Source organism: Equus asinus, chromosome 22, assembly GCF_041296235.1.
Source record: "Equus asinus isolate D_3611 breed Donkey chromosome 22, EquAss-T2T_v2, whole genome shotgun sequence".
Lineage (NCBI taxonomy): Eukaryota > Metazoa > Chordata > Mammalia > Perissodactyla > Equidae > Equus > Equus asinus.
The window spans coordinates 53,260,403-53,282,334 of record NC_091811.1 but is presented as its reverse complement, the minus strand read 5'-3'; the positions used below and the strand labels follow the sequence as shown (position 1 = coordinate 53,282,334).

The following is a 21,932-nucleotide window of genomic DNA, read 5'->3' as shown; positions in this document are numbered from 1 at the left end:
TAATCTTTCTCACACAAAAAAAGAAAGAGCTGTGGAACATTTCTGCTGTGTTTAGGGCAAGGCTGTCTAAGAAGACATTGTTTATTACATCTCACAGGTCTGCTTCTTGAGGTCTGTGACAAAAAGTCCTATGATCTCTACGCCAGGAGTATTTTTGCTTCTTTTGAGGATGGTGGTGTTTTTCACTTTACAAAGTGAGTTACTTGGTTACTGGGAAATTTGTGACCCACTTTCTATGATGTGTACTGACTTTCTCCCACCTTCTCTGGAATGGTTTGTCTATTCTAAATAACCATTTTTGTATCTGGGAGAGACACGTGTTGGGGAGGAGGCAGGTGGCAGCACCTCCCTGGGCACACAGCCGTCATGTGCAAAGGTGGCTCTGGGACCCAGCCACTCTGACTTCATCAGGCGGAGACTAAAAGAAACCAAGTGGGAAGGAAGTGAATGCTTCTGGGTCAGCCCCTGGGGTTTCCCAGAGAGGGTGAACCACTGCCACAGATGGCATCTCTGACCTCAGGCCCCAAGAGGGCCCTGGAACCTCAGGGAAGACTGAGGTGAAGAGAGCACTTAGGACTATGAGGCCGGCGCCCTGGGCCCGCCTCCCTCATCGTCACACAACCCCGGTGCCTTCAGTGCGCAGCCCATGCTGGGGATGCAGCAAACACGTTCCTGAATGAGCCCCACGTAGGGCTGACTGTTCTAGGGCTGGGGTGTCCCCCATCGCCTGACCCTTCACTACATTAGGTCTGAAAGTAAGGACCGTGTGTCCTGGAGGGCAGCGCTGGTGTGGCCAAGACAATAATAATCATTGCTACAAGAAGTTAGGCAAATGTGTCGTTTCCAGATCCCTCTTGGGTCTGACTTAAGTATTTTCAGATAACTTTAATCCTGGACATGAGGGGCAAGGCAAGCGGCGTGTCTTTGGCGCCTGGAGAAGGATGCCCCAGGAGGGTAGACGGGTGGGTGGCGGATGCGGGAAACCAGCCCGCCCCAAGCTGCAGTCGAAGCGGGTTGGCCGGCGGCTGTGGTGGGGGTCCTCAGAGGCTCTGCAGCACCTCACTAGCTGTTTCTCTTGCCTGCAGCTCTGTCGAAGATGCACTGGACACCGGAACACGCCCAGCCTCTCAACCAGTGGCCAGAGCAGCACCTGGACGTCTCCTCCACCACCCCGTCGCCGGCCCACAAGTTGGAACTGCCCCCTGGGGGTCGCCAGCGCTGCCACTATGCTTGGGCACACGACGACATCTCTGCCCTCACTGCCTCCAACCTCCTCAAGCGCTACGCAGAGAAGTACTCGGGGGTCCTGGACTCACCCTACGAGCGCCCCGCCCTGGGCGGCTACGGCGACGCCGCCTTCCTCAACGGCGCCAAGGGGGACCCCGAGCCCTGGCCCGGGCCGGAGCCGCCCTATCCTCTGGCATCGCTCCACGAGGGCCTTCCGGGGACCAAGTCGGGCAGCGGGGGCGGCTCCGGGGGCCTCGGGGGCTCTCCGGTTCTAGCCGGGAACCTGCCTGAGCCGCTCTACGCCGGCAATGCGTGCGGGGGCCCGTCGGCGGCGCCCGAGTACACGGCGGGCTACGGCGGGGGCTACCTGGCCCCGGGGTACTGCGCGCAGGGCGCCGCCGCGCTGCCGCCGCCGCCCCCCGCCGCGCTGCTGCAGCCCCCGCCGCCGCCGGGCTACGGCCCCTCGGGGCCGCTCTACAACTACCCCGCGGGGGGCTACGCCGCGCAGCCGGGCTACGGCGCCCTGCCGCCGCCGCCGGGCCCGGGCCCGGGCTCCTACCTGACCTCGGGGCTGCCGGCGCCCACGCCCCTGGCCGCGCCAGGCCCACCCCGGCCCGCGCCCGCCCCCTACGCCTTCCCGGAGGGTGGCGTGTCGCTGAAACGCAAGGCGTCCGACGAGGGCGCCGACGGCCGCTACCGCAAGTACGTCTACGAGCCCGCCAAGGCCCCGGCGGCCGACGGCGCCCCCTACCCCGCGGCGGACAACGGCGACTGTCGGGGCAACGGGTTCCGGGCGAAGCCGCCGGGCGTCGCCGAGGAGGCGTCGGGCAAGTACGGGGCCGGCGTCCCGCTCAAGGTCCTGGGCTCCCCCGTCTACGGCGCGCCCCTCGAGCCCTTTGAAAAGTTCCCAGAGCGCGCCCCGGCGCCGGCTCCCCGCGGGGGCTTCGCCGTGCCGTCGGGGGAGCCTCCCAAGGGCGTGGACCCGCACGCCCTGGAGCTGGCGACGAGCAAGATGGTGGAGTGCGGGCCCCCGGTGCAGTGGGCGGACGTGGCGGGCCAGGGCGCGCTCAAGGCGGCGCTGGAGGAGGAGCTGCTGTGGCCCCTGCTGAGGCCGCCCGCCTACCCCGGCAGCCCGCGCCCGCCGCGGACCGTGCTACTCTTCGGACCGCGCGGCGCCGGCAAAACACTGCTGGGCCGCTGCCTGGCCACGCAGCTGGGCGCAACGCTGCTGCGCCTGCGCGGGGCGACGCTGGCCGCGCCGGGCGCCGCCGAGGGCGCGCGCCTCCTCCAGGCCGCCTTCGCGGCTGCGCGCTGCCGCCCGCCGGCCGTGCTGCTCATCAGCGAGCTGGACGCCCTGCTGCCGGCCCGGGACGACGGCGCCGCCGCGGCGGGCGCGCTGCAGGCGCCGCTCCTGGCCTGCCTGGATGGCGGCTGCGGGGCCGGGGCCGACGGCGTGCTGGTCGTGGGCACCACGTCGCGGCCCGCGGCCCTGGACGAGGCCACCCGCCGGCGCTTCGCGCTCCGCTTCTACGTGGCGCTGCCCGACGGTCCGGCCCGCGGGCAGATCCTGCAGCGGGCGCTGGCCCAGCACGGCTGCGCGCTGAGCGAGCGGGAGCTGGCGGCCCTGGTGCAGGGCACCCAGGGCTTCTCCGGGGGCGAGCTGGGCCAGCTGTGCCAGCAGGCGGCGGCCGGGGCGGGCCTCCCAGGGCTGCAGCGCCCCCTCTCCTACAAGGACTTGGAGGCGGCGCTGGCCAAGGTGGGCCCTCGGGCCTCCGCCAAGGACCTGGACTCGTTGGTGGAGTGGGACAAAATGTACGGCTCCGGACACTGACGGCGGCTGCGGACATTGACTGCGGCCTCCGGGGAGGCCGCTGGAGCCGCCGCCTCTTCCTCCCTCCCTCCCTGTGCCCTCCGTTTGGGAGGGATGTGTTTAACCAAACCGGGCTGGGAGGGCGCCCGAGTGAGGAATGTGGGGTGGGGCCGCGGGGCGGGGGGGGGGGGGGGGGGGGGGAGGCTGCCGGTGGATTTTTTTCGTGGGAAGGAAAATGTTTCTGCTAGGCAGATAGATGCCATATGCGCTGTGTACTCAGGTTTTTCCTATTTATTGTGGACGGGAAGCTTGCCATCTCCGCCCCAGGGACGGGCAGATCCGGGGCCTAAGGAACTCCTGCTCTCTCGCCACAATCCTTTTGTCTCCTCGCTGTCTGAATGGCTCCCCTGCTTTCCCCCACTCCCCTCCCCCTTTGCATCGCGTAGTTTTCTGTCCCCTTCGCTTTGTCACCCGCCCGCCCCCTCCCCCTTTGCTGGCCCTGTTCTCTTTTGCTTCTCTCTCCCCTGTCTCTATCCATCACCCCCTGTGCTTCCTTCTCTGTTCTGCTCTCCAGCCTCTCTGTATCTTGGTGCCTCTCCCTGCCTTCTGTCCCTCTCATTCAAAGACTGCAGTGTCCCTTTGCAGGAGATCTGGAGGTCCAGGGGCTGGGGAGGAGCGGGTAGGGAGTTCCCTCCCACCCTGTCATCCCTCACCCAGCTGACACCTTGGGTCTGAGAGGGTCAAGCAAAAAAACAAAAACAAAAAAAACAAAAAAAAGAACACCCAAAGAAGGGTTTTTTGTTGTTTGTTTTTGAGGGGGAAATCCCAGAAATGTAGCTTGTTCAATATTTTAGGCCTCTTATTTTTGTAAGATGTGTAGAATTTGCTGTTTTTCTTTTTATTTTGACAACTCAGGAAGAAACTGACCTCAGAAAGAATGTTAGTTTTTGGCTGCTCTCCTGTGTGTCCCTACTCGGACTGGCCCCAACCCCCACCCCCCTCCCCGCCCCCCCAGCAGATTCTCCCGGAAGACTCAGAAAGTGAGAGACTTTCGGCGAGGGCAGAGGAAGACCAGAGGCCACGCAGAAACCCCTCCTCTTCCTGGGATAGAAGCAGAATGTATTTCTAGGGCTTCCCCAGCAGGTCCCAGGTTGTAGGCAGGGGTGTGGAGGAGAGGGTGGTGGGACTGGAGAGGAAGGTCTTGTTCCCGTCCCATGGCTCTCCTCGCCGGGCCCCAGCCCTCAGCTGTGTTTTCTGTGAAGGGTTCTTTATCCAGAGTTGGGATGCCCGTGCCCACCTCCTGCCCCAGACCCACAAAGTAGGCTGAAAGGGCCCACACGGGACGATGACCCCGGCAGAAACTCCCCATAGAGGTCATCTCGCTGGCCCTTGCCTAGGCAGAAGTCTCCTGTAGCTTATGCCAAGAGGATTCCCTCAGGAGGGCAGACAGTCTGGCCACAAGGCTGGCTGGCAAAAAGCTGATTACAGACTCAGCCTCCCCCATCTGCTGGGGAGCTCTGAGGAGGACTGAGCATTTTAGAAGGTTCTATGGGGAAGTGTGTCTCTCCCTTTCTCCCAGGGTCCTAGGGCTGAGCTCCAGGGGCTGTGAGAGGGTATGGAGATGGGCAGGCTGTTTATCCCTGACAGTGGGGGCTTGTTCTCAGCCCCACCCAGACTTCCCACCAGAAGCCCAGGCATGGGGGCCATCCTTGTGGGAACTATATTCCTCTCCTTCCCACCAACTTCCCAATGGGACTTCAGCCATTTGTCCCCTTGCCCTCAGGGAGCCCATTTCACAACTCTGACGTTTGGTCCAAAGGAGGCGAGGGACCAGCCCACACCCTTACCTCTTTTCTCTCCAGCTCCAGCCTCCCGCCCTGTGTCCCGCTGGCCTTAGAGCTCCGGCAGTCTCTGTACCTCTCCCACTCCCAGCTGGAAGGGTGTTCGTGGGGCACGTTTCAGGTGCCAAGGTGCTGAGGGCCTGGTGCTCGCCCAGGAGTGCGAACAGGAAAGCTGCTCTGTTTTTTCCCCTTGGTCTCTGGCCCTCTTCTCCTCAGAGCTGGCTCACTGCAGGCCTTCGGCAGCCCAGAAGCAGTGGGCCGCGGGGTCTTGTCTGTGAAAGGCCCTGGGAGGGAGCAGGGAGCGAGGAGGTTGTCTCAGGTGTGTGTGTGTATGTGGGGGGTGGCGGAAGGCATCAGGGAAGTGGGGTTGGGATCCCAGCCTTCCCTTCAAGAGGCAGGCGGCTCTGGGGGTTGGGGAAGAGCTCACTGACCGAGACCCAGGGCCCCCACTGCCTCCTCTGCTGGCCTTGGGGAACTTTGCACAAGGAGACAGCCCCCAGTCTACTAGCACCTACCTCATGGGCACTGGGGTGGGTGGGGAAGGGCAGGTCCAGCTCGGCAGTGTTGGGGGGGGCATACCAAAGAATCCAGGGGCAGGGATTGGGGGGGGCAGACTCGCAAGCTGGCCCTCTCCTTCCTCTACCCAGATTGGGGTTGGGGTCCCCTCCTTCAGCTGTAACCATTTCTACCTCATTTTGCTGCGTGTTGTACATGGACGTATTTATCTCCTGTCTGACGATGCTCTGCAGTTGTGGTCTGTCTACCTCAGAAGAGACTGTATTTTAAAAGAAAGTATTACACAGTATTAAAGTGATGACATGTGGTTTCCAGAGGATTTCTTGGGGGCAGCAGGATGTGGGGAGCCCTGTGGGGAATGCCGGCTCTCGGTCTCCAGGGCCATGGGTGTGGCTCTGTGGGTGCTTCTGTTTCTTCAGCAAAACGTCATGGTGGGACTCCTGTTCGCTCTGGCACAGCAAGTGCCTACGAGGCGCTGGGCAGTGAGGCCGCGGGGTGAAAAGCCCCCGGACAGGGAAGGCCCTCCTGCAGTTCTGACCTCTCAGAGGCTCTGGGACTGACTCATATCCCCCGAGCCCTGAAATGTGAGGGGAAAGAACGGCTCCCATGTTTGCTGAATGAGTGAATGAATGAACAAATGAATGCATGGAGGAAAGGGAGGCTGAGGAGGAAGCGTCACCCGGAACTGGATGGCAGCCCTTGTTGGGGGCTGGGCCTGCGCTTGTCCCCCATTCCTGGATGGAGGGACAGCGGGCAGAGGGCAGGGTGTGGAGGCAGCGAGTTCCAGTCTTTAAGGTCACATGGGATCCTTTGTCTGCCAGCATCTGTCAATCCCCAAGCTCTGTCTTTGACAGCTGATCATAAATTGGGAGAGAAAACTAGGAAGGAGTATCTTGCTGAAAAAGCTGTGTGGAGGTACCTGTGAGAGGTCTGGACCTACCACTTCCTGAGGTCCTTGAATGCACTAAGCACAATTCTTGAAAATCCCAGAGTGCAAGGGGAGCGGGCACCCAGGCTGCTGCGGGCTCAGGGCTTGGGGCATAGCTGGGCTTTCGGGAGGCAAAGCAAGCCCAAGGGGAGACCTTATGGAGCAAACAGTTTCCCCTGGGAGAGAAACAATTGTGTGTGCCTGGACTGGGTGGGGGAAGGGGCCTTTGGGGGGTCCAGACCCCCTTGCACTCTAGTTGATTTATTGTACATGTACCCTGTGCAGACTCTGCGTAGCACTGAGGATACAGAAATGGTTAAGCACAGCCACTGTTCTGGAGAGCCCGCAATACAGGGTGGGAAAAGCTCAAAAATGGATCATTTGAAAATACAACTGGCACGATATTTGGTACAAAGAAGACACTGAGTGAACGTTGAATAAATCCTCGAATTAATTTCCACGTAAGTGTCGTGATGGAGGATGCACAGGTCATCTCAAGAATGCCCAGGAAAGATCCCCTCGTGGTGGTGGTGGTGTCACAAAAACTTCCTGGGCAGGGTTGGGTACAGCCTGGCAAAGCAATGCTGGCTGGAGATTGCACCATACGCGTGGTTTGTCACAAGACCTTAAAGTGCCGGCAGGGGGAGGGAGGAAGTAAGGCTGGAGCAATCACTGGGACTGAAACACTGCACCCCGAGACCCTTCCTTGCCCGTGAAGAGCTGAGGCCCCATGATCAAGCCTGTGTGCATGTTGTGGGGAGGAAGTTGCAAGCTAAGAATTCACACACTGATGCAACAGATCTTTCCTGAACACCTATGATGCACTAGTTGCCATGGGGACCGTGGATGGACCTTCCAGTCTAGTGGAGGAGACAGTAAAAGGCCAGAGCAGCGGGCAGTGCCTCGGGAGTAGAGAGGAGGTGCCTAAAGGGTGTGTCCGGGAGTCAGGGAGGGCTTCCCAGAAGGGACCTGTCAGCTGAGGAGTGGCTCAGGCAGAGCAAAGAGTGCTGGCCAACATCCAAAGGAGAGCCAGAGCCAGGCTTGCTTGGGGAAAGGAAACAAGTGTAGCGAGTGGGGCCCTAGAGTGTGTCTGTGCGAGGCGAGGACTTGCGGAGGACCGTACCTTGTCCAGACAGGTGAGGTTGAGGGTTTGGATACCCGGGGCGGGGAGGATGGGAAATGACAGAGGCTATGAATACTACATTAGTATTCAATAGGTAGGAAGAGCATTTAGGAATTGATTGGATATCGGCGATAATGGAGAGCAAGGTGTCTAGAGCTTCAGGTGGAGGACGAGGGCGGGTAAACCGGTTAGTAAACCGGTAAGAGATAGTAGAGACTTGCTACGCTTGAGGCATCAGTGGGGCGGCCAGGAGGCCGAGGACAGGCTTTTCAATACGAGGGCGCAGGATCCCAGCCTCCGGGGGGTACTGAGTCCCACCAAACCCCTGGGTATTGGGAAACCCTCTCACTCCAATTCCTGGGTGTTGGGAGACCCTCACTCTCATTCCCAGTTCCCGGGTGTCAGGAGGTCCTCCAACAAGTCGCCTGTGTTGGAGACGCCCTCCGCGTCCCTGAAAGTAGGAAGCCCCCTCCCCCACGACCTGCGGTGGCAGGCGCCCCTCCCCCACCCGCGGGCATTCGGAGCCCCTCCCCCACACTCGGTGGGCCCCGTCACCGCGGCGATGGCTATGGCGGCGTGGGCCCTGGGGCTGGCGCTCTGGGGCTGGGCGCTGGCTCCGGCGGGCGCCTTGGACGCTATGGGCCCTCACGCGGCCGTCCGTCTGGCTGAGCTGCTGACCCCGGAGGAGTGCGGCCACTTCCAGTCGCTCCTGAAGGCGCCGGAGCCGGGCGTCGAGGCCGAGCTGGCCCGGCTCTCGGAGGACCGGCTGGCCAGGGTCGAGCGGCCGGAGCCCACGGTGGAACCGGGCCGGCAGCGGCGGCGGCGGGAGGCAGCCGAGGTCTCCGACGGCTGCCGGGAGGGGCTGGCGGCCTGGCTGGCGGCCAAGGCCCCGTCCCTGTCTTGGGACCGCGTGGCCCGCGCCCTCCGGCGCAGCGGCCGCCCCGACGTGGCCCGCGAGCTGGGCAAGAGCTTGCACCAGCAGGCGACGCTGCAGCTGCGCAGGTTCGGCGGGCGCTACCTGCCCGCCCCCCGCGCCGCGCCCGCCGCCCCCGCCGCCCCGCGCCCCCGCCGCGCCGCCCGCCGCGAGCCCGCCTGGGACGCGCTGGAGCTGCTCGTGGAGCGCCGGCCGCCCGCGCCCTACGGGCGGAGCCCTGCGGCCTGGGCCGCGCCGCTGGCGCTCGGCCTCCTCGGCGGCTTCGTGGGCGCGCTGGGCGCCGGCGCGCTGCTCGTCCTGCTCACGCTGTGGATCACGGGCGGCGACGGCGACCCGGCGTGGCCCCGCGGCCCCGGCCTGACCGCCCCCGCCGAGCACAGGCCCGCCGGGAGGCCCAGCCGCGGGCAGGCCCAGCCGCTCCGGACCGCGCCCCCGCGGCCCGCGCTGCTGGCCGGCCAGGTGCCCGCTCGCCTGCGGCTGTAAAGCGGGGCCGGTGCTGGGCGGGCGCTGCCGTCGACAACTATAAAAGTAACGAAATTCGCACAGCAGGGAGCGGTCGGTGTGTTGGTTCGCTGGAAATGACCCGCACAGCCGGCGGGTGGCTGTCAGGGGACGGAGGGGCTCCAGGCCAATCTACGGAGGGGGCGCGGGGGCCTTCCAATTCTCGTCCCCTTTAGTTCCTTATGTCGCAACTGCTTTTCCACTAAGAGCCACCATTTATTGAGCACTAACTGTGTGCCAGGCCCTATGCTAAGCACTTACAAACATTATTTGATATGATTTTCAAAACCCTAGAAGGAAGGTATTATCTCCATTACACATGAGGGAACTCTGGCCACAACTAGTTAGTGGCATAGTCGGGGTTTTGAACCCAGAGCTGCCTGAGCTGCGTCTGAGCTCCATAGGGAATGACCTGTGCGCAGTAAGGGAGCTTGGGACGCACGATGGGCCCGGAATGGGACGCGGCGCCCCTGTTTACTCTGAGGCCCTGCTGGAGTGTTCAGGGGGGCAGCACAGCTAGAGGCATGCCCACCTCGAGGGGCTGCTGCCTCCACGCTGCTCTCCCCACTCAGGCGAGGCCTCCTGAAGGGCTGTTGGAGCCCCAAACCTTTCCCACCCCGAGTGGCGGGCACCGCCGACCCATCCCAGGAGCTGAGCCTGGGCGAGCTGAGCCTTCACAGACTCTGCTGAGACTGAGCCCCTGCCACAGGAGGAGGCAGGAGGACAGCTGTGGGGTCCTGCTGGGTAGGAGTTCCTGACTCCCCATCCACCCTGGGCTGAGGGGCTCTGGTGTGAGAGCAGTGACAGAATGACAGGCCAGTCCAAGAGGAGAGTTGAAAACAAGATTGACGTAACCCTTTATTGCAAATTCTAAAGTAAAAAGATGTACAGTACAAAGTAAAATTGAATTTTCAGACTATAAACTTCCAATCCACTTATACATTCTCATTTCTCAAGCATTTCTGCCATTTCTGCATAAACGGAGCAGGGAACAAGTCGAGGGGGTGAGGGAAGGAGATAACAGCAAGGGGAAAAAATAGTGTCTAGAATAATCACAAACCCCAGAAGCAAGTGAAAGGAAAGACATTTTCTCGACCTGCTGTCCTGGTGATGAGAAGCGGGGGTGGTTGGAGCAGTGCAGTTTAAAATGGCTCTCAGAATAGCAGCATTTATGGTACCATTTCATCTTCCGAAGTCCAAATTATACTTTGCCCTTCCCTAGTGCCTTTGCCTCTGTATCTCAATAACACTTTACAAAACATTTAGTTAAAGCCTCACAACACCCCTGTGAGGTAGGTCAGTATTATTATCCCCATTTTACAGATGGGGAAACTGAGGCACAGAGAGGTTAAGTGACTTGCCCAAGGCCACACAGCGAGCCAGCAGTCGAGCTGGGGATGGAACACAGGAGTTCTGTCCCTTTTCTGGAACCACTGGACCACGCTCCCCTTTACCTATATACATTCTTCACACACACACACCACACGTGCACACCCGCCCAGCCCACCCCACTTAGCCTCTATGTACAGCAAACAGCAGTGGGGGGCAGGGGCAGGGGGTGCCTCAGGAGCGCTTTAATGGAGGAAATCTTGGAAAGGGGATCCAAGAAAGCATAGAGCTGGGTGACAACGCAGACTCTGTGCCAACCTTGGGCCCCTCCCAACCCCGACTTCCTCTTCTCTCCTGATGTCCCCCTGGCTGAGTAATTGCAGCCGATTCTTTAGGGGTGGGGGTACCTGAAAATCAACGAAGCTTTTTGCAAAACTTTGGGCAACATCTGAGAAAAGAAAGAGGCATCGTTACAGAAGATGCCCAGGACTCAAGTCACAAAGTCCTAACCCATGGCAATCTCACCTCCATAGCAGGCCTGGAGGCTGGGGGCCGAGGGGACAAGGATGGGGACTGACCTACCAGCCATCTCTCTCCAGAGTGGAGCTACTGGAGTGGACTAGAGTGGGCACTTCAAAATCCTCCTGAGTGTTCCTGGACCAGGAGACATGGCCTAGAGAGGGATGTCCCCAAAGCAGGGCAGGGGGAGGGAGGGGGAGGGGCGCCCCTCTCCCCTGCACGAATGTGAATGAGACCAGCCCTAGTCTGCTGGTTTATCTGTCGGGGTGATGGAGGGCAGGGCCCAGCATTAGCTAGCAGAGTGGAGGCTGGTGGGCATCGTGCTTGCCTGAGCTTTGGGGCACTGGGATAGTTTTTTTCTTTACATACTGGTGAAAAAGACAGAAGGCCAGCCCAGCTGGGTTGGCCGACATCCTCTCGGGAGCTCTGCTAGGTAGACTGGCGAGGAAGGGGTTTCCTGTAAGCACCGCCCGGCTGGGGGATGCCACATGCAATGGGTGAGCGGGGATGTGGGCGTCAGGACCTTGCTTCTCTCCAATCTCTACTTCTCAGCCAGCATCTTGTGAGAGGCCCTCTGATTTCTCTCCCTTCCATTCCCCTCCTTTCCCCAAAGGTGCTAAGGTCCCAATTCCCAAACCCCTCCCAGGACTCAAGAATTGGGATAGTCAAGCAACAAACGCACACCAAGACAGGCTTCCCTTGTACAGTAAAAAGGCTCATTTTTATTTTGTTTCCTTTTGGCTTCTAGTAGTGACTGATGTACTTTTGATCACGTCTCGTTGAGAGCAGTGATGGCCTCTACACATTTGCTAAAACACTGATCTTCCCTACTGGTCTGTCACACGTTGACATTGGTTGCGGCAAAAAATAAAAGAACTCTGGGCATTGTCATTCGGGGCCTGACTGGGAGTTTCCGCTGATCTCTCGCAGTCGACTTCTGATGCCGGAAGTGGCTCATTTACTGAGGAGTGGGAGTGGGTCCCGTGGACTCGGGAAGTTTCTCCCACTCTGGCCCTCCACCTTAAATCATGGAGTCTCCTCGTCCTGAGTGACAAGGAGGTTGAGGGAAGAAGAGGGGAAAGTGTTTTCACACACAGACCAGCAACCGTGTCCGCTGCTGCTCAGTGGCTTTGCCTCTCTGCATCTGAAAGGAACAGCATCACACGTCTTTTTGCTCTTTGTCCTTTTTTAAAGGTGGATTGTGGAGTACAAATACTGCACCAAGGACCTGGCTACAAAAAATAAATATTTATATTGTATTTATATCTTTATATATATATATGTGCAGTGATACTGTGGCTGCTGCTGCTTTTTGAGTGGCCTCGTTAATATTTGGCAAAGCATTGCCACATACCCACTCAGTGAAGACGTCCGAAAACGTCATCGCTGATGCTTTCAGTTCAATGCCTGTTAACTGCGGGTGTAAACTGCTGGTGATGGTGTCATTTACTACCAAAGAAGTGTGGAGCAGGGCGACGAGTGAGCAAGTGAGTGAGTGGGTGAGTGGGTGGAGGGACGGTGGGTGAGGGAAAAGAAGGCGGGAGAAGTTTAAAAAAGAAAAGTGAAACTTCAATAGAGTGGAGGTGGCTTCTTCCCTATGAAGCTGGCTGACAGGTGTCAGATACCAAGGCCCATGTATGTGTTACTGAGGAGACAGCTTGCTGGCTGGGATCAGGGTCTGGGGAAGGACAAGGTCCGATCTCAGAAAAACCTCATTAATATGCTCTAGTAGCTCTTGACATCACTAGCATGAGCGCCTGGAGTAGCGAGCAGGATCTTATAGCTCTGTTGCCCATCTCAAGACCTAAGAACAATTATGAAGTTTAGCCAAATCTTGCATAGAAGTGGTTAGAATTTATTGCACATTGGAACAAAAATATATATTTTTTTGTTGTTTTGGAAAAGACCATTAGCAATAAAAAATTTTTTGTCTGTCTGTCTGGTTTGGGGATGTACATTGGCTGACAGCATCTCTAAGTTCTAAGAAGAAAGAAAAGTATAAAAAATAAAAATAAACATGACAATGGCATAAGCCAGAAGCCATTTCCTATTTAATAAGTTAATAATTTGTATTTACAAAAAGGCATGCCAATAAAATAAAATGATATATTACAGTATTTATAATTCTCTTAAAAAGAATAACCACACGTGTCAGCTTCTGTTTTGTGCTGTTGACGATGGAGCCTGTACATGTTACTATACATCCATCCTAGCAGTTAGCAGGGTCACCGAAAGGAATGCCTCCCCAGCCTGTATCGGGTGTAGCACAGAAAGTCCTATGGGTGATGCTGCAGAAGCAGGCTTACGAGAGCTGGACAGTTTCGAACGGTCCACCAGGACAGAAAGCTCTGCTTACTGACTCGCTGTGGTTTGTTCTACACAAAGCTCGTCAGGTGGACTGTGCGATTACATCCACAGTGCTTCGACTGCAAGGCAGATTGGTGTGTCTGATTACGGGTGGCTTTTTCCCCTCTGTTGCAGGGTTCAGGAAGAATTTATTTGGGTTTGCATGCCAGAGTCTCTCCTCATTCTTTGTACAGACTTCCTGACACATTCCACTGCAGCATCTCGGCTTTGAAATCTAGTCATTGGATGAGAAACCCCTGGACTAGGAACTGTCTTTCCCAAAGCAGGAGATGGAATGGAAGATACGACACTCCCCCCAAAGCCACCCTCCAATGACAATGGGCAGGTTGCTAAGCACATAGCAAAACTGGCTGAAAGGGAATGTGCTGGGGGAAGCTGGAACATCTTAAGAATTAGCATTAAGTCGCTTTCTCATGAGAACCAGTGCAATAAAGAAACCAAGTGGGCTTGGTTCAGAGGCGGCTCCATCTCTACCTCAGGTCCCACCAGTGACTATTCTAATAACAAATGAAATAAACCACAGCTGTAGCCCCAACGCTGCTGCCCTCACCCGCCTATGTGGGTAAGGGCAGCCCTGCTTGGTGGAAAAATGTGATGGAGGCAAGAGGAATCATGCAGCGTGTAAGCCCGCGATGACGCCTCTGTAGAAGAGAGAGGCCCGGTCAGCACATCCCAACCCTCTCCACACGGACCCGAGCCCCGAGAAAGCCATGATGCAGAAGGACATGATACTAATGAAGTGAGCACCCCTTAACCCCCCACGAAAGGTTGTTTGAAGTTCCCCAAATTACCCCCAGAGATAACATGCTACTTTGAATAGCACTTTCATCTCTACCCCAAGTAAGTGTCAGTTCTCCAGTATGAAGGCTAAACAACCATCATAAATATTGCGAGATACAAATGAACCTTTTTTTTTTTTGATTTTTGTTTTTAGCCCTAGGATTTGGTTTTACAGTGACATTATTAATACAAACCATTCGAGATCAAAGCTTCCCCATGTACGGGACACAGAGCAGCATTAAATAGTTCATCTTTCAAAATGTGCAACAATGGCTGTATGTTAGAGATGTCTGTTAAACATATACACACAACGGATCCATCTGCTTGTTGGACTGGGTTTGTTTTTTGTGGGTGGTAGTGGTCAATTGGTTGGCTATGTTTCCCTACCCAGAGGTGTATGAAAGACTTCTAAGAATTCAGAAAGAATTGCAGTGGGTATGGAACTCTTACCATTTTTTCTCCAAATACAGTGAACGGTGCAGGGCCGGGTCCTGTCCAAAGGCTGACCCAGTGCAGGGGACAGGATTAGTAGTGTCCTGTGGTGTATGGTTCTCATGCATGACTTCTGATCACGGCATGCCATCATGCAAATCATTTCTACGCATTGAACGAGCACAATGTTTGGAATTGGCCTGAGCAAGTCCTCCTCAGCCTGAAGAAGCCTGATTGTTCTCCCCCACCCATCTCCAAACCACGTGAAGCCCATGTGGAGAAGATGCGGTTTATGTCAAAGAAACTGACAACTAAATGACATGGGCTAAATGTGAGTGTGTGTGTGTTTTTTCTTTTTGCTGCTTAGCTTAACTAATGTAAGAATGCAAATATAGTTTGCATGAACAAACAAACTTTTAAAGTGATGCTCTCTGCTTCTGAGAATCAACGAAATGAAAAAATAAAATCCATTTGGCTGCAACGGAAATATGCTGGTCCCGGCAGCCTCTCCTCTGTTTTTGTATCCTGTTAGTTTTGTCCTAAGTTGCATTGACTGATGTGGAACATGCAGTAACCACCTGCCCAAGCATTAGAAAATCTGTGAGTCCAGGGAGCAGGGTCCTTTGCCCTTGGCAGGTCACTGCTCAAGATGCAACCGTGTGACATGGTAAGCAGACTACGTTTGGTATAGATCTTCAGGAGAGAGTGTCTCCACAGCTGTTCTGCATTGATAATATTCAGGAAGTTTGTAAACAACCTTTCACTTGCAAGTTTTAAATCTGTACAATATTTACTCTTTGCTCTCCTCTAACACTTGGATTCTCTGACCTCTTTTTGTCTTTTGGCTCTTTCCCTTCTTCCTTCCTCTGCCCGTTGCTGTTTCTCTTTCTCAGGTTTAGTTACACTGTCATAGGATGGGAGGGAGGCTGTAGACGGAGTGCTCTCTTTTTTCTCCCGGTGTGTGCCTCCATTCTCTAGCTTATTGGAAGTTGTCTTTTTGCAAATGAAGCCCCGCCTTGCTAAATGTCCCCGGTAGGCGCGCTGCAGGACCACTGCTGACACCTCTTCCTGTTTGCGCCGCAGGGTGGTCGTGATTGGCTCGTAAGACACTTTGGAAGGATTGGATGCCACGAACCGCTCCTCCATCTGCTGCCGAAGGATGTCCAACTCCCCGCTATCTCCCAGGACCCGCTTGGTGAAGGCAAAAAGGATGTCCAAGCAATGGATGCGATCCCCACTGACCATTGGCAGATCCATGGCAATGAGCTCAATGGTGTTGGGCTTGGGCACTCGGAGAGGATGCTCCAAGGCATCTGCAAAGTCTGCCAGCTTACAGTACTCGATGAACTGGGTGGCATCGGGGTCGAACTTCTCCCAGATCTCATAGAAGGTCTCAAAGTCGTCCTCACTCAGAGGGTCTGCACTCTCCTCTGTGGCTACACTGAAGTTCTCCAAGATGATGGCAATGTACATGTTCACAACAATTAGGAAGGAGATGATGATGTAGCTTACAAAGAAGAAGATGCCCACTGAGGGATTCCCACAGTCTCCCTTGAAGCCACTCCCTGGGTGTTCCTTATCCAGACTGCAGTCCGGGGGGCGGTTGAGGATGGGCAGCAGCAGGCCATCCCAACCAGCTGAGGTTGTGATCTGAAAAAGGCAGATCATGCTGTTGCCAAATGTCTCAAAGTTGAACATGTCATCGATGCCAGCCTCATGCTTCACGTATGCAAAATTGGACATCCCAAAGATGGAGAAGATGAACATGACCAGGAAGAGCAGAAGGCCGATGTTGAACAGAGCAGGCAAGGACATCATTAAGGCAAAGAGCAGGGTACGAATCCCTTTGGCACCTTTGATCAGACGCAAGATGCGCCCAATACGGGCCAATCGGATGACTCGGAATAGGGTTGGGGAAACAAAGTATTTCTCAATTATATCAGCCAGGAACATTCCTAAGAAGAGGAATAGAAGAAGAAAGGTCACTGAGACTGAAGACACCCTTTCTCTTTACTTATCTCACCTGGCACTATGGACCCTTAAGTTCAAAGGACTTTATAGAATGAGTGCCTTACTATTCAATCAGAACTCTCACAGTAGAAAAAGAAAGTCACATGTTTCAAACATATAGAAAAGCAGAGAAAGCAATAAAACAGACACCTATGTACCTAACACCCAGATTTAATAGACGCTAGCATTTTACCAAATTTGCTTCCTCTCTTCATCCCCAGAAGCAACCACAATCCTGAAGATGGTATGTATCATTCCAGTGTCTTCCTCATTTGCTAAGTGTGGATCCCTAACTAACATAGAGATAGCATCCTACCGTGTTTAAGGGATAATACTGTGTCTTTTCAGCTCTCTAACTTGCTTTCGAGACTTAACATTATGTTTGTGAGGTTGGGCTCCACTGTTAAAGTAATTTCATTCATTTTAACGGTTGAATGGTATTCCATTTTATGAATAGTTCCTCATTTATCTGTTTCCCACTCAAGGACAACTAGTTTTTTTCAGATTTGTGCATGCAGACTGATTCCTCTCCAAAATGCTATCAAATTTCCATTTCCACAACCATGAATGAGAAGCCCTGGCTCCACCCCCGGACTTCACTCCCCTTTGGCTGTGATGTCTTAGTTATTCCATTAACACCACCAATTTCCAAAGTATCTTCTTCCTAGCTCTGAAAAGACATCTTTGGTTTCTCATTGCCCCATGTCCCTACTCTACCAAACTAGCCTAGAAAACTAAAGGGACCTCTCATGAGTGGCTTTTAACTCAGAGCTTCTAGATTTTGTGTTTAAAGCCATAAATCAGAAACCAGTATGAGCAGATAATAACATCAAGGCATTGGTAGGATATAAAAGTAGAGTGTGAAAACATACAAACCAGAGGGTCTTTTTCTGCCTACATTCATCGAGGGGTCCACCTCAACCAGACCACCTGCCTTTAAACTACAGAGCAATAATGGGAGCCCAGTGAGGGCCACAGAAGGAAGAGGAGATGAAAGGGTTGGGAAGTGACAGCTGAAGGGAAGGTGATGACATCTCTTCCCTCTCTTGATGTTGAGGCCCCGACCAGACAATGTGAGCTTCAACTGACATGAAGGATTTAATTTAAATAAGGAAATATCTTTCAACTATAACGATTCATAAATACGGGAGTAGTGACATGCAGAAGGCTATGGAATCTCCTTATTTGAAAGTTTCAAGCCACCAAAGAATCTTAGCTTTCAGGAAGGGACAAGATGCCGTCAGTTCAGAGAGTGGCCAGGTACCCTCTTGGGGCTTCTGGTGGAGCTGGAATTCCATGGGGTGTTTGAACTTTCAAGAAAATCTCTACCTCAGCTGGGACCCAGGATGAATTTCAGCTCCTTCTTTTTCTTTGTCAATTAAGTCGTAACCAGTGACCAGAAGAAGTCAGGTAATTTATGTACTACTTGCATTCCGTATATGGTGGGCAAGTAAGGCTTCAGAGAGGAGACCATGCCAGATGAAGGTTTTATAGGACGAGCGTGCATTTGTCCCGGGGGGCGGGGAGAGAGGGGCAGGCAGCAATCCAGGCAGTGGGAGCACCATTCACGGGGTCCTCTAGGAGCAGCCAGGGCTAGCGCTAGCCCAGCTTCTCTTAATTTAAAAAGATATTTTCTACACTTCTGTTTCTGAACAAATTAATGATATTTAATAAAAATCCCAATCATCAAAAGAAACTCTATTCTTCCTCTCTATTTTTAAGTACCATCTGAGAATAGGGGCCATGGTTTGGCCTGTGGGTTTTCCATCCCACTCAGTGATGGGTGGACAGAGAAAGTTCAAGAACAGCGCACAAGGGCAGCGTTGTCCAGAGCGTTTTGTGGGAGGTTATGAGTGTGGACTCAATGCTGGGCACTGGGCTTGAAGCCTGCTCACTCACTGACCAGCCACATGCTCTGTGCCTCAGTTCCTCACGATACTCAGAGGGTTGTTGGAAGGAGTGTAAAGTACTGAGAACAGTGACCAGCACATAATATGTGCATTAAAATATGAGACACCATTATTATTACTTGAACAGAGGTTGCTGTGCTCAAATAAAGGCAGGATGGTGTGTTAAACGGGATTCTTTACTGCAGGCCTTCCAAGAGCCTTCTAGAGGCTAATGTGTCCTGTGACCCTCCAAAGGGAAAGTCAATGTACAATGTCGACCAAAGTCATTTCATCATGGGATTCTTTTCTTGGGGAGAAATGTATGGGATTACTGTTGCTATAGCAACACACTTTTGTACATGCTGCCCTGGAAAAACATAAACGGATCACATCTTTCTCCTACTGATCACCTTTCAGAGTTTCTCACTGGGCTTGCAGCAAAATCCCTATTGTTAACCCGGCTTAAAAATGCATTTCACAGTCTGATCCTAGAGCTAGAACTAGAAAGTGACGCAGGCCAAGGGGAGGGCCAGCTGCCTCCTGGTGCCCATAGCTACCGCCTTGCTAAACCAGTGTAGCCACCAGACTCTGGGACTGGTTCCCACGGGTCTCAGGCACTCCACTTCTGCTAGCATAAGTCAGTCAAACCCACCTGGAGCCAAGGCACTGTTTCACCCTTCGAGACACTTTTTAGGAAGTCAAGGAAAAGTTCTGGGAGGGCAAACAGCAGGACAGCATTTCCTCTGCTTGCCAGGACATCACCCTTCCAGGCCTTTTTGGTGAAGCAAAATGCCACGATTGCTGTTAAAAACCAACTTGAGTTCTGCCTCTGCCACTTGCTAGTTGAGTGACCTTGGACTCTTTACGGTGACAACAGCCCGCTTCCTGGGCTGTCATAAGGCTCAAGTGAGGTAACGCAAGTGAACGAACTCTCAAATCATACCTGGCACATGGTAAATGCACACTGCCAGCAGCAGCAGCACGACCACTTACCATCACCACCAGAATCTCCCTAGGCCACTTCATCAACATCCAACTCAACCATCTCTCACCATTCCTTTTTCCATTTTGTACTGCTGTTGTAGCCATATTTTTTAATACATTTCGTTTTTGTTCTTTTTTTTAAAGATTTTATTTTTCCTTTTTCTCCCCAAAGCCCCCCGGTACATAGTTGTGTATTTTTAGTTGTGGGTCCTTCTAGTTGTGGCATGTGGGATGCCGCCTCAGCATGGCTTCATGAGCAGTGCCATGTCTGCGCCCAGAATTCGAACTGGCGAAACCCTGGGCTGCCGAAGCAGAGTGCATGAACTCATCAACCACTTGGCCACGGGGCCGGCCCCTTAATACATTTCTTTTACCTTCTCTGTTAGAATTTAAACTTTTTGAAAGCAAGGACCAAATCTAATCTTCCCCGCCCCCCCAACCACAGAATTTACAATCCAAGCCTACTCTGAAGACTCAGTAGAAACCCCTCGGCCACGTAACCTGCTGGGCGGGCCCATGGGATGACGTGGGGGTATACACGGCCTTCAGCTGTGAGTAAGCTGCCTGCACTGCAGACCCGTGGAATTTGTCGCACTCCCAGGAATCTCGTCCTCAGGGCCAGTCGGGTCCCTCTCGCCCTCGCCCGCCTGCCCCGCTCACCCACGATGGAGAGGATGACCACCACGAAGTCGAAGATGTTCCAGCCGATGGTGAAGTAGTAGTGCCTCAGGGCGAACATCTTGAGCACGCACTCGCAGGTGAAGAAGATCACGAAGACCAGGTTGATCCAGTAGAGAATGTTCTCCATCTGCTTGCTCTGAGTGTCTGTCTCCACCATCATCGTCACCATGTTAAGGCAGATGAGCATCATGATAACAATGTCAAAGGCTTGTTGAGTGACAAAATCAAAGATGATGCCTTGGATTTTGTTCTGGGGGGTGGAAAGATACAAAAGGACTCATGAAAGCCTTTCCAAGCAGGCTGTGGAAGCTGCCATCCTGTTAAGCAAAGCACTCTCTGCTGTCACCTCTGTAATACCGGCCGGCTCCATCCTGCTGCTCCATCAGGATGTCAGGAGCACGGAAAGAGACCAACATCAACACTGCCTCACCAAGAGTCTGCTAAAATTGCCACCCTTCTCTTTTGTGTCTATGATACCAACCATTTCTGGATGTCTTTCTACCTCTCCAGCTGCTCCCTTTTAGTCTCATTTGCTGGCCATTTATTCTCTTACTTAACCCCTTCTTTCTCCCTAGGAGAGCTCATCTGTTCCTATCGCTTACATACTATCTATGTACTTACGTTTCTCAAGTTTTTTCTTCTCCAGCCCAGAGCTGCCCTCTGAACTCCTGTGTTGCTTACCTGACATCTCTCGCTGATGACTCATAAGCATGTCAAGGTTAACAAGTCCAAAGCAGAACTAAGTCCTTCCCCCTGCCCCTCACGCAGCTGGTTCCTCTCTTCTCTCAATCATTCATCCAGTTTCTAAGCCAGAAATCTGAGGGTCATCCTTGTCTCTTTCCCCTCCCTCACCCCCATCTGATCCATTGCAGGTCCCGTAGATTCTCACCCCCAAAATTTAACTTGAATTCATCCATTTCATTTCATTCCTCTAGCCTAAGCCAGCATCATCTTTCATCTGGACTTCTAGAAGAGTTTCCAAATTGGTCTCCCTGCTTCCTCTCCTGCCCTCATCCAGGCAGTCTCCACACAGTAGCAAGTGTGATTATTTAAAAACATAACCAGATCACATCATTCTCCTACTTAAACCTTTCAATAGTTTGTCACTGGGCTTGCAATAAAATTCCTACTGTTGGCCTGGCTGAAGAATGCTGTTCACAGTCTGCTGCTGCTCTTCTCGTGCTCCTCTAGCTCACCGCAGCTGGCCACACTACTGTCTCCTGCTTGCAGGGCCTCGTTCGCTTTTCCTGGATCTCTTTCCCCAGCATTCTGGCTCCTTCTCGTTCACTCAACAAGACCCTCCTTACTGAAGCTTTCTTTGACTACCCTGTTGAAGCAGATCCCCCACCTCAAGCCTCCATCATTCTCTGTCATGGCCCTCCAGTTAATTTCTTCTCACAACATTCCACATTTATAAAGCTGTTTGCTTACTTTTTAAAAAATGAGATATAACTGACATATAACATTATATTAGTTTCAGGTGTACAATACAATGATTCAATATTTGTATATACTGCAAAATGAGCACCACAGTAAGTCTGGTTAACACCCATGCTTACTTATTTATGGTCTATATCCCCCACTATATTGTAAGCTCCATGACAGCAGTGTCTAAATTTCGTTCATCTCTTTATGCCTAGTGCCTGGTACGCAGTTGGAAATCTATAAATACTTGCTGAATGAGGACTGATCACTCTTTATTAATGTTTCCTCGGCACCAAGCTTTCATATTTGAGTGTGGAAGAAAAGGCACTCAGGTTGCCACGTGCAAAGTACTGAACAGAACTTTAGAAACATTAACCTTCTTCCATTTCTTTTAGTCCTATTTATACCACAAAATGGAAACGCTAATATCGAGGAAATACAAAAAGCATTCTCTTTCTTAAGATCTCCCTGATTTTTTTAACGTACCTAGGCCCCTGAGCTGGTGCTTATTTTCAGGGCTCCTTTAACTCAGTGGTTTTCAAAGCCCCAGGGTCTCCTTCCTCTCAGAAGGTGGTGAGGGGCAGGTGGGAACAAGGCAGCGGATGAAGAGGGAAAATGCTCTGGGACTCCCCCTCT

At 53.8% G+C, this 21,932-nt stretch overlaps 3 protein-coding genes across 18 annotated transcripts in view; 2 read left to right on the top strand and 1 right to left on the bottom strand.

Moving 5' to 3' along the window:
• Positions 1-5,695, top strand: part of FIGNL2 (fidgetin like 2) — a 28,585-nt gene extending 22,890 nt beyond the window's left edge. For all 3 annotated transcript variants that reach the window (XM_070495320.1, XM_070495319.1, XM_044756396.2), the window contains one exon: positions 1,086-5,695. In XM_070495320.1, the coding sequence (XP_070351421.1) occupies positions 1,097-3,058 (1,962 nt within the window). In that variant the 5' untranslated portion in view covers positions 1,086-1,096 and the 3' untranslated portion in view covers positions 3,059-5,695. The remainder of the gene's footprint in view (positions 1-1,085) is intronic.
• A 2,185-nt stretch (positions 5,696-7,880) lies between these two features.
• On the top strand, positions 7,881-14,856 carry TMDD1 (transmembrane and death domain 1). Its single transcript, XM_070495321.1, has one exon. It carries the CDS (start codon positions 8,008-8,010, stop codon positions 8,860-8,862), a length of 855 nt encoding a protein of 284 aa, XP_070351422.1. The 5' UTR covers positions 7,881-8,007; the 3' UTR covers positions 8,863-14,856.
• Positions 9,709-21,932, bottom strand: part of SCN8A (sodium voltage-gated channel alpha subunit 8) — a 178,836-nt gene continuing 166,612 nt past the window's right edge. For all 14 annotated transcript variants that reach the window (XM_070495305.1, XM_070495307.1, XM_070495306.1 and 11 more), the window contains 2 exons: positions 19,851-20,121; positions 9,709-16,262 (listed from right to left, as the gene is read on the bottom strand). In XM_070495305.1, coding sequence (XP_070351406.1) covers positions 15,115-16,262; positions 19,851-20,121 — 1,419 coding nt within the window. In that variant the 3' untranslated portion in view covers positions 9,709-15,114. The remainder of the gene's footprint in view (positions 16,263-19,850; positions 20,122-21,932) is intronic.

What these genes read in the sequence shown, in the direction of transcription:
- TMDD1 (XM_070495321.1), top strand. Translation starts at nt 8,008, where the DNA reads ATGGCTATGGCGGCGTGGGCCCTGGGGCTGGCGCTCTGGGGCTGGGCG.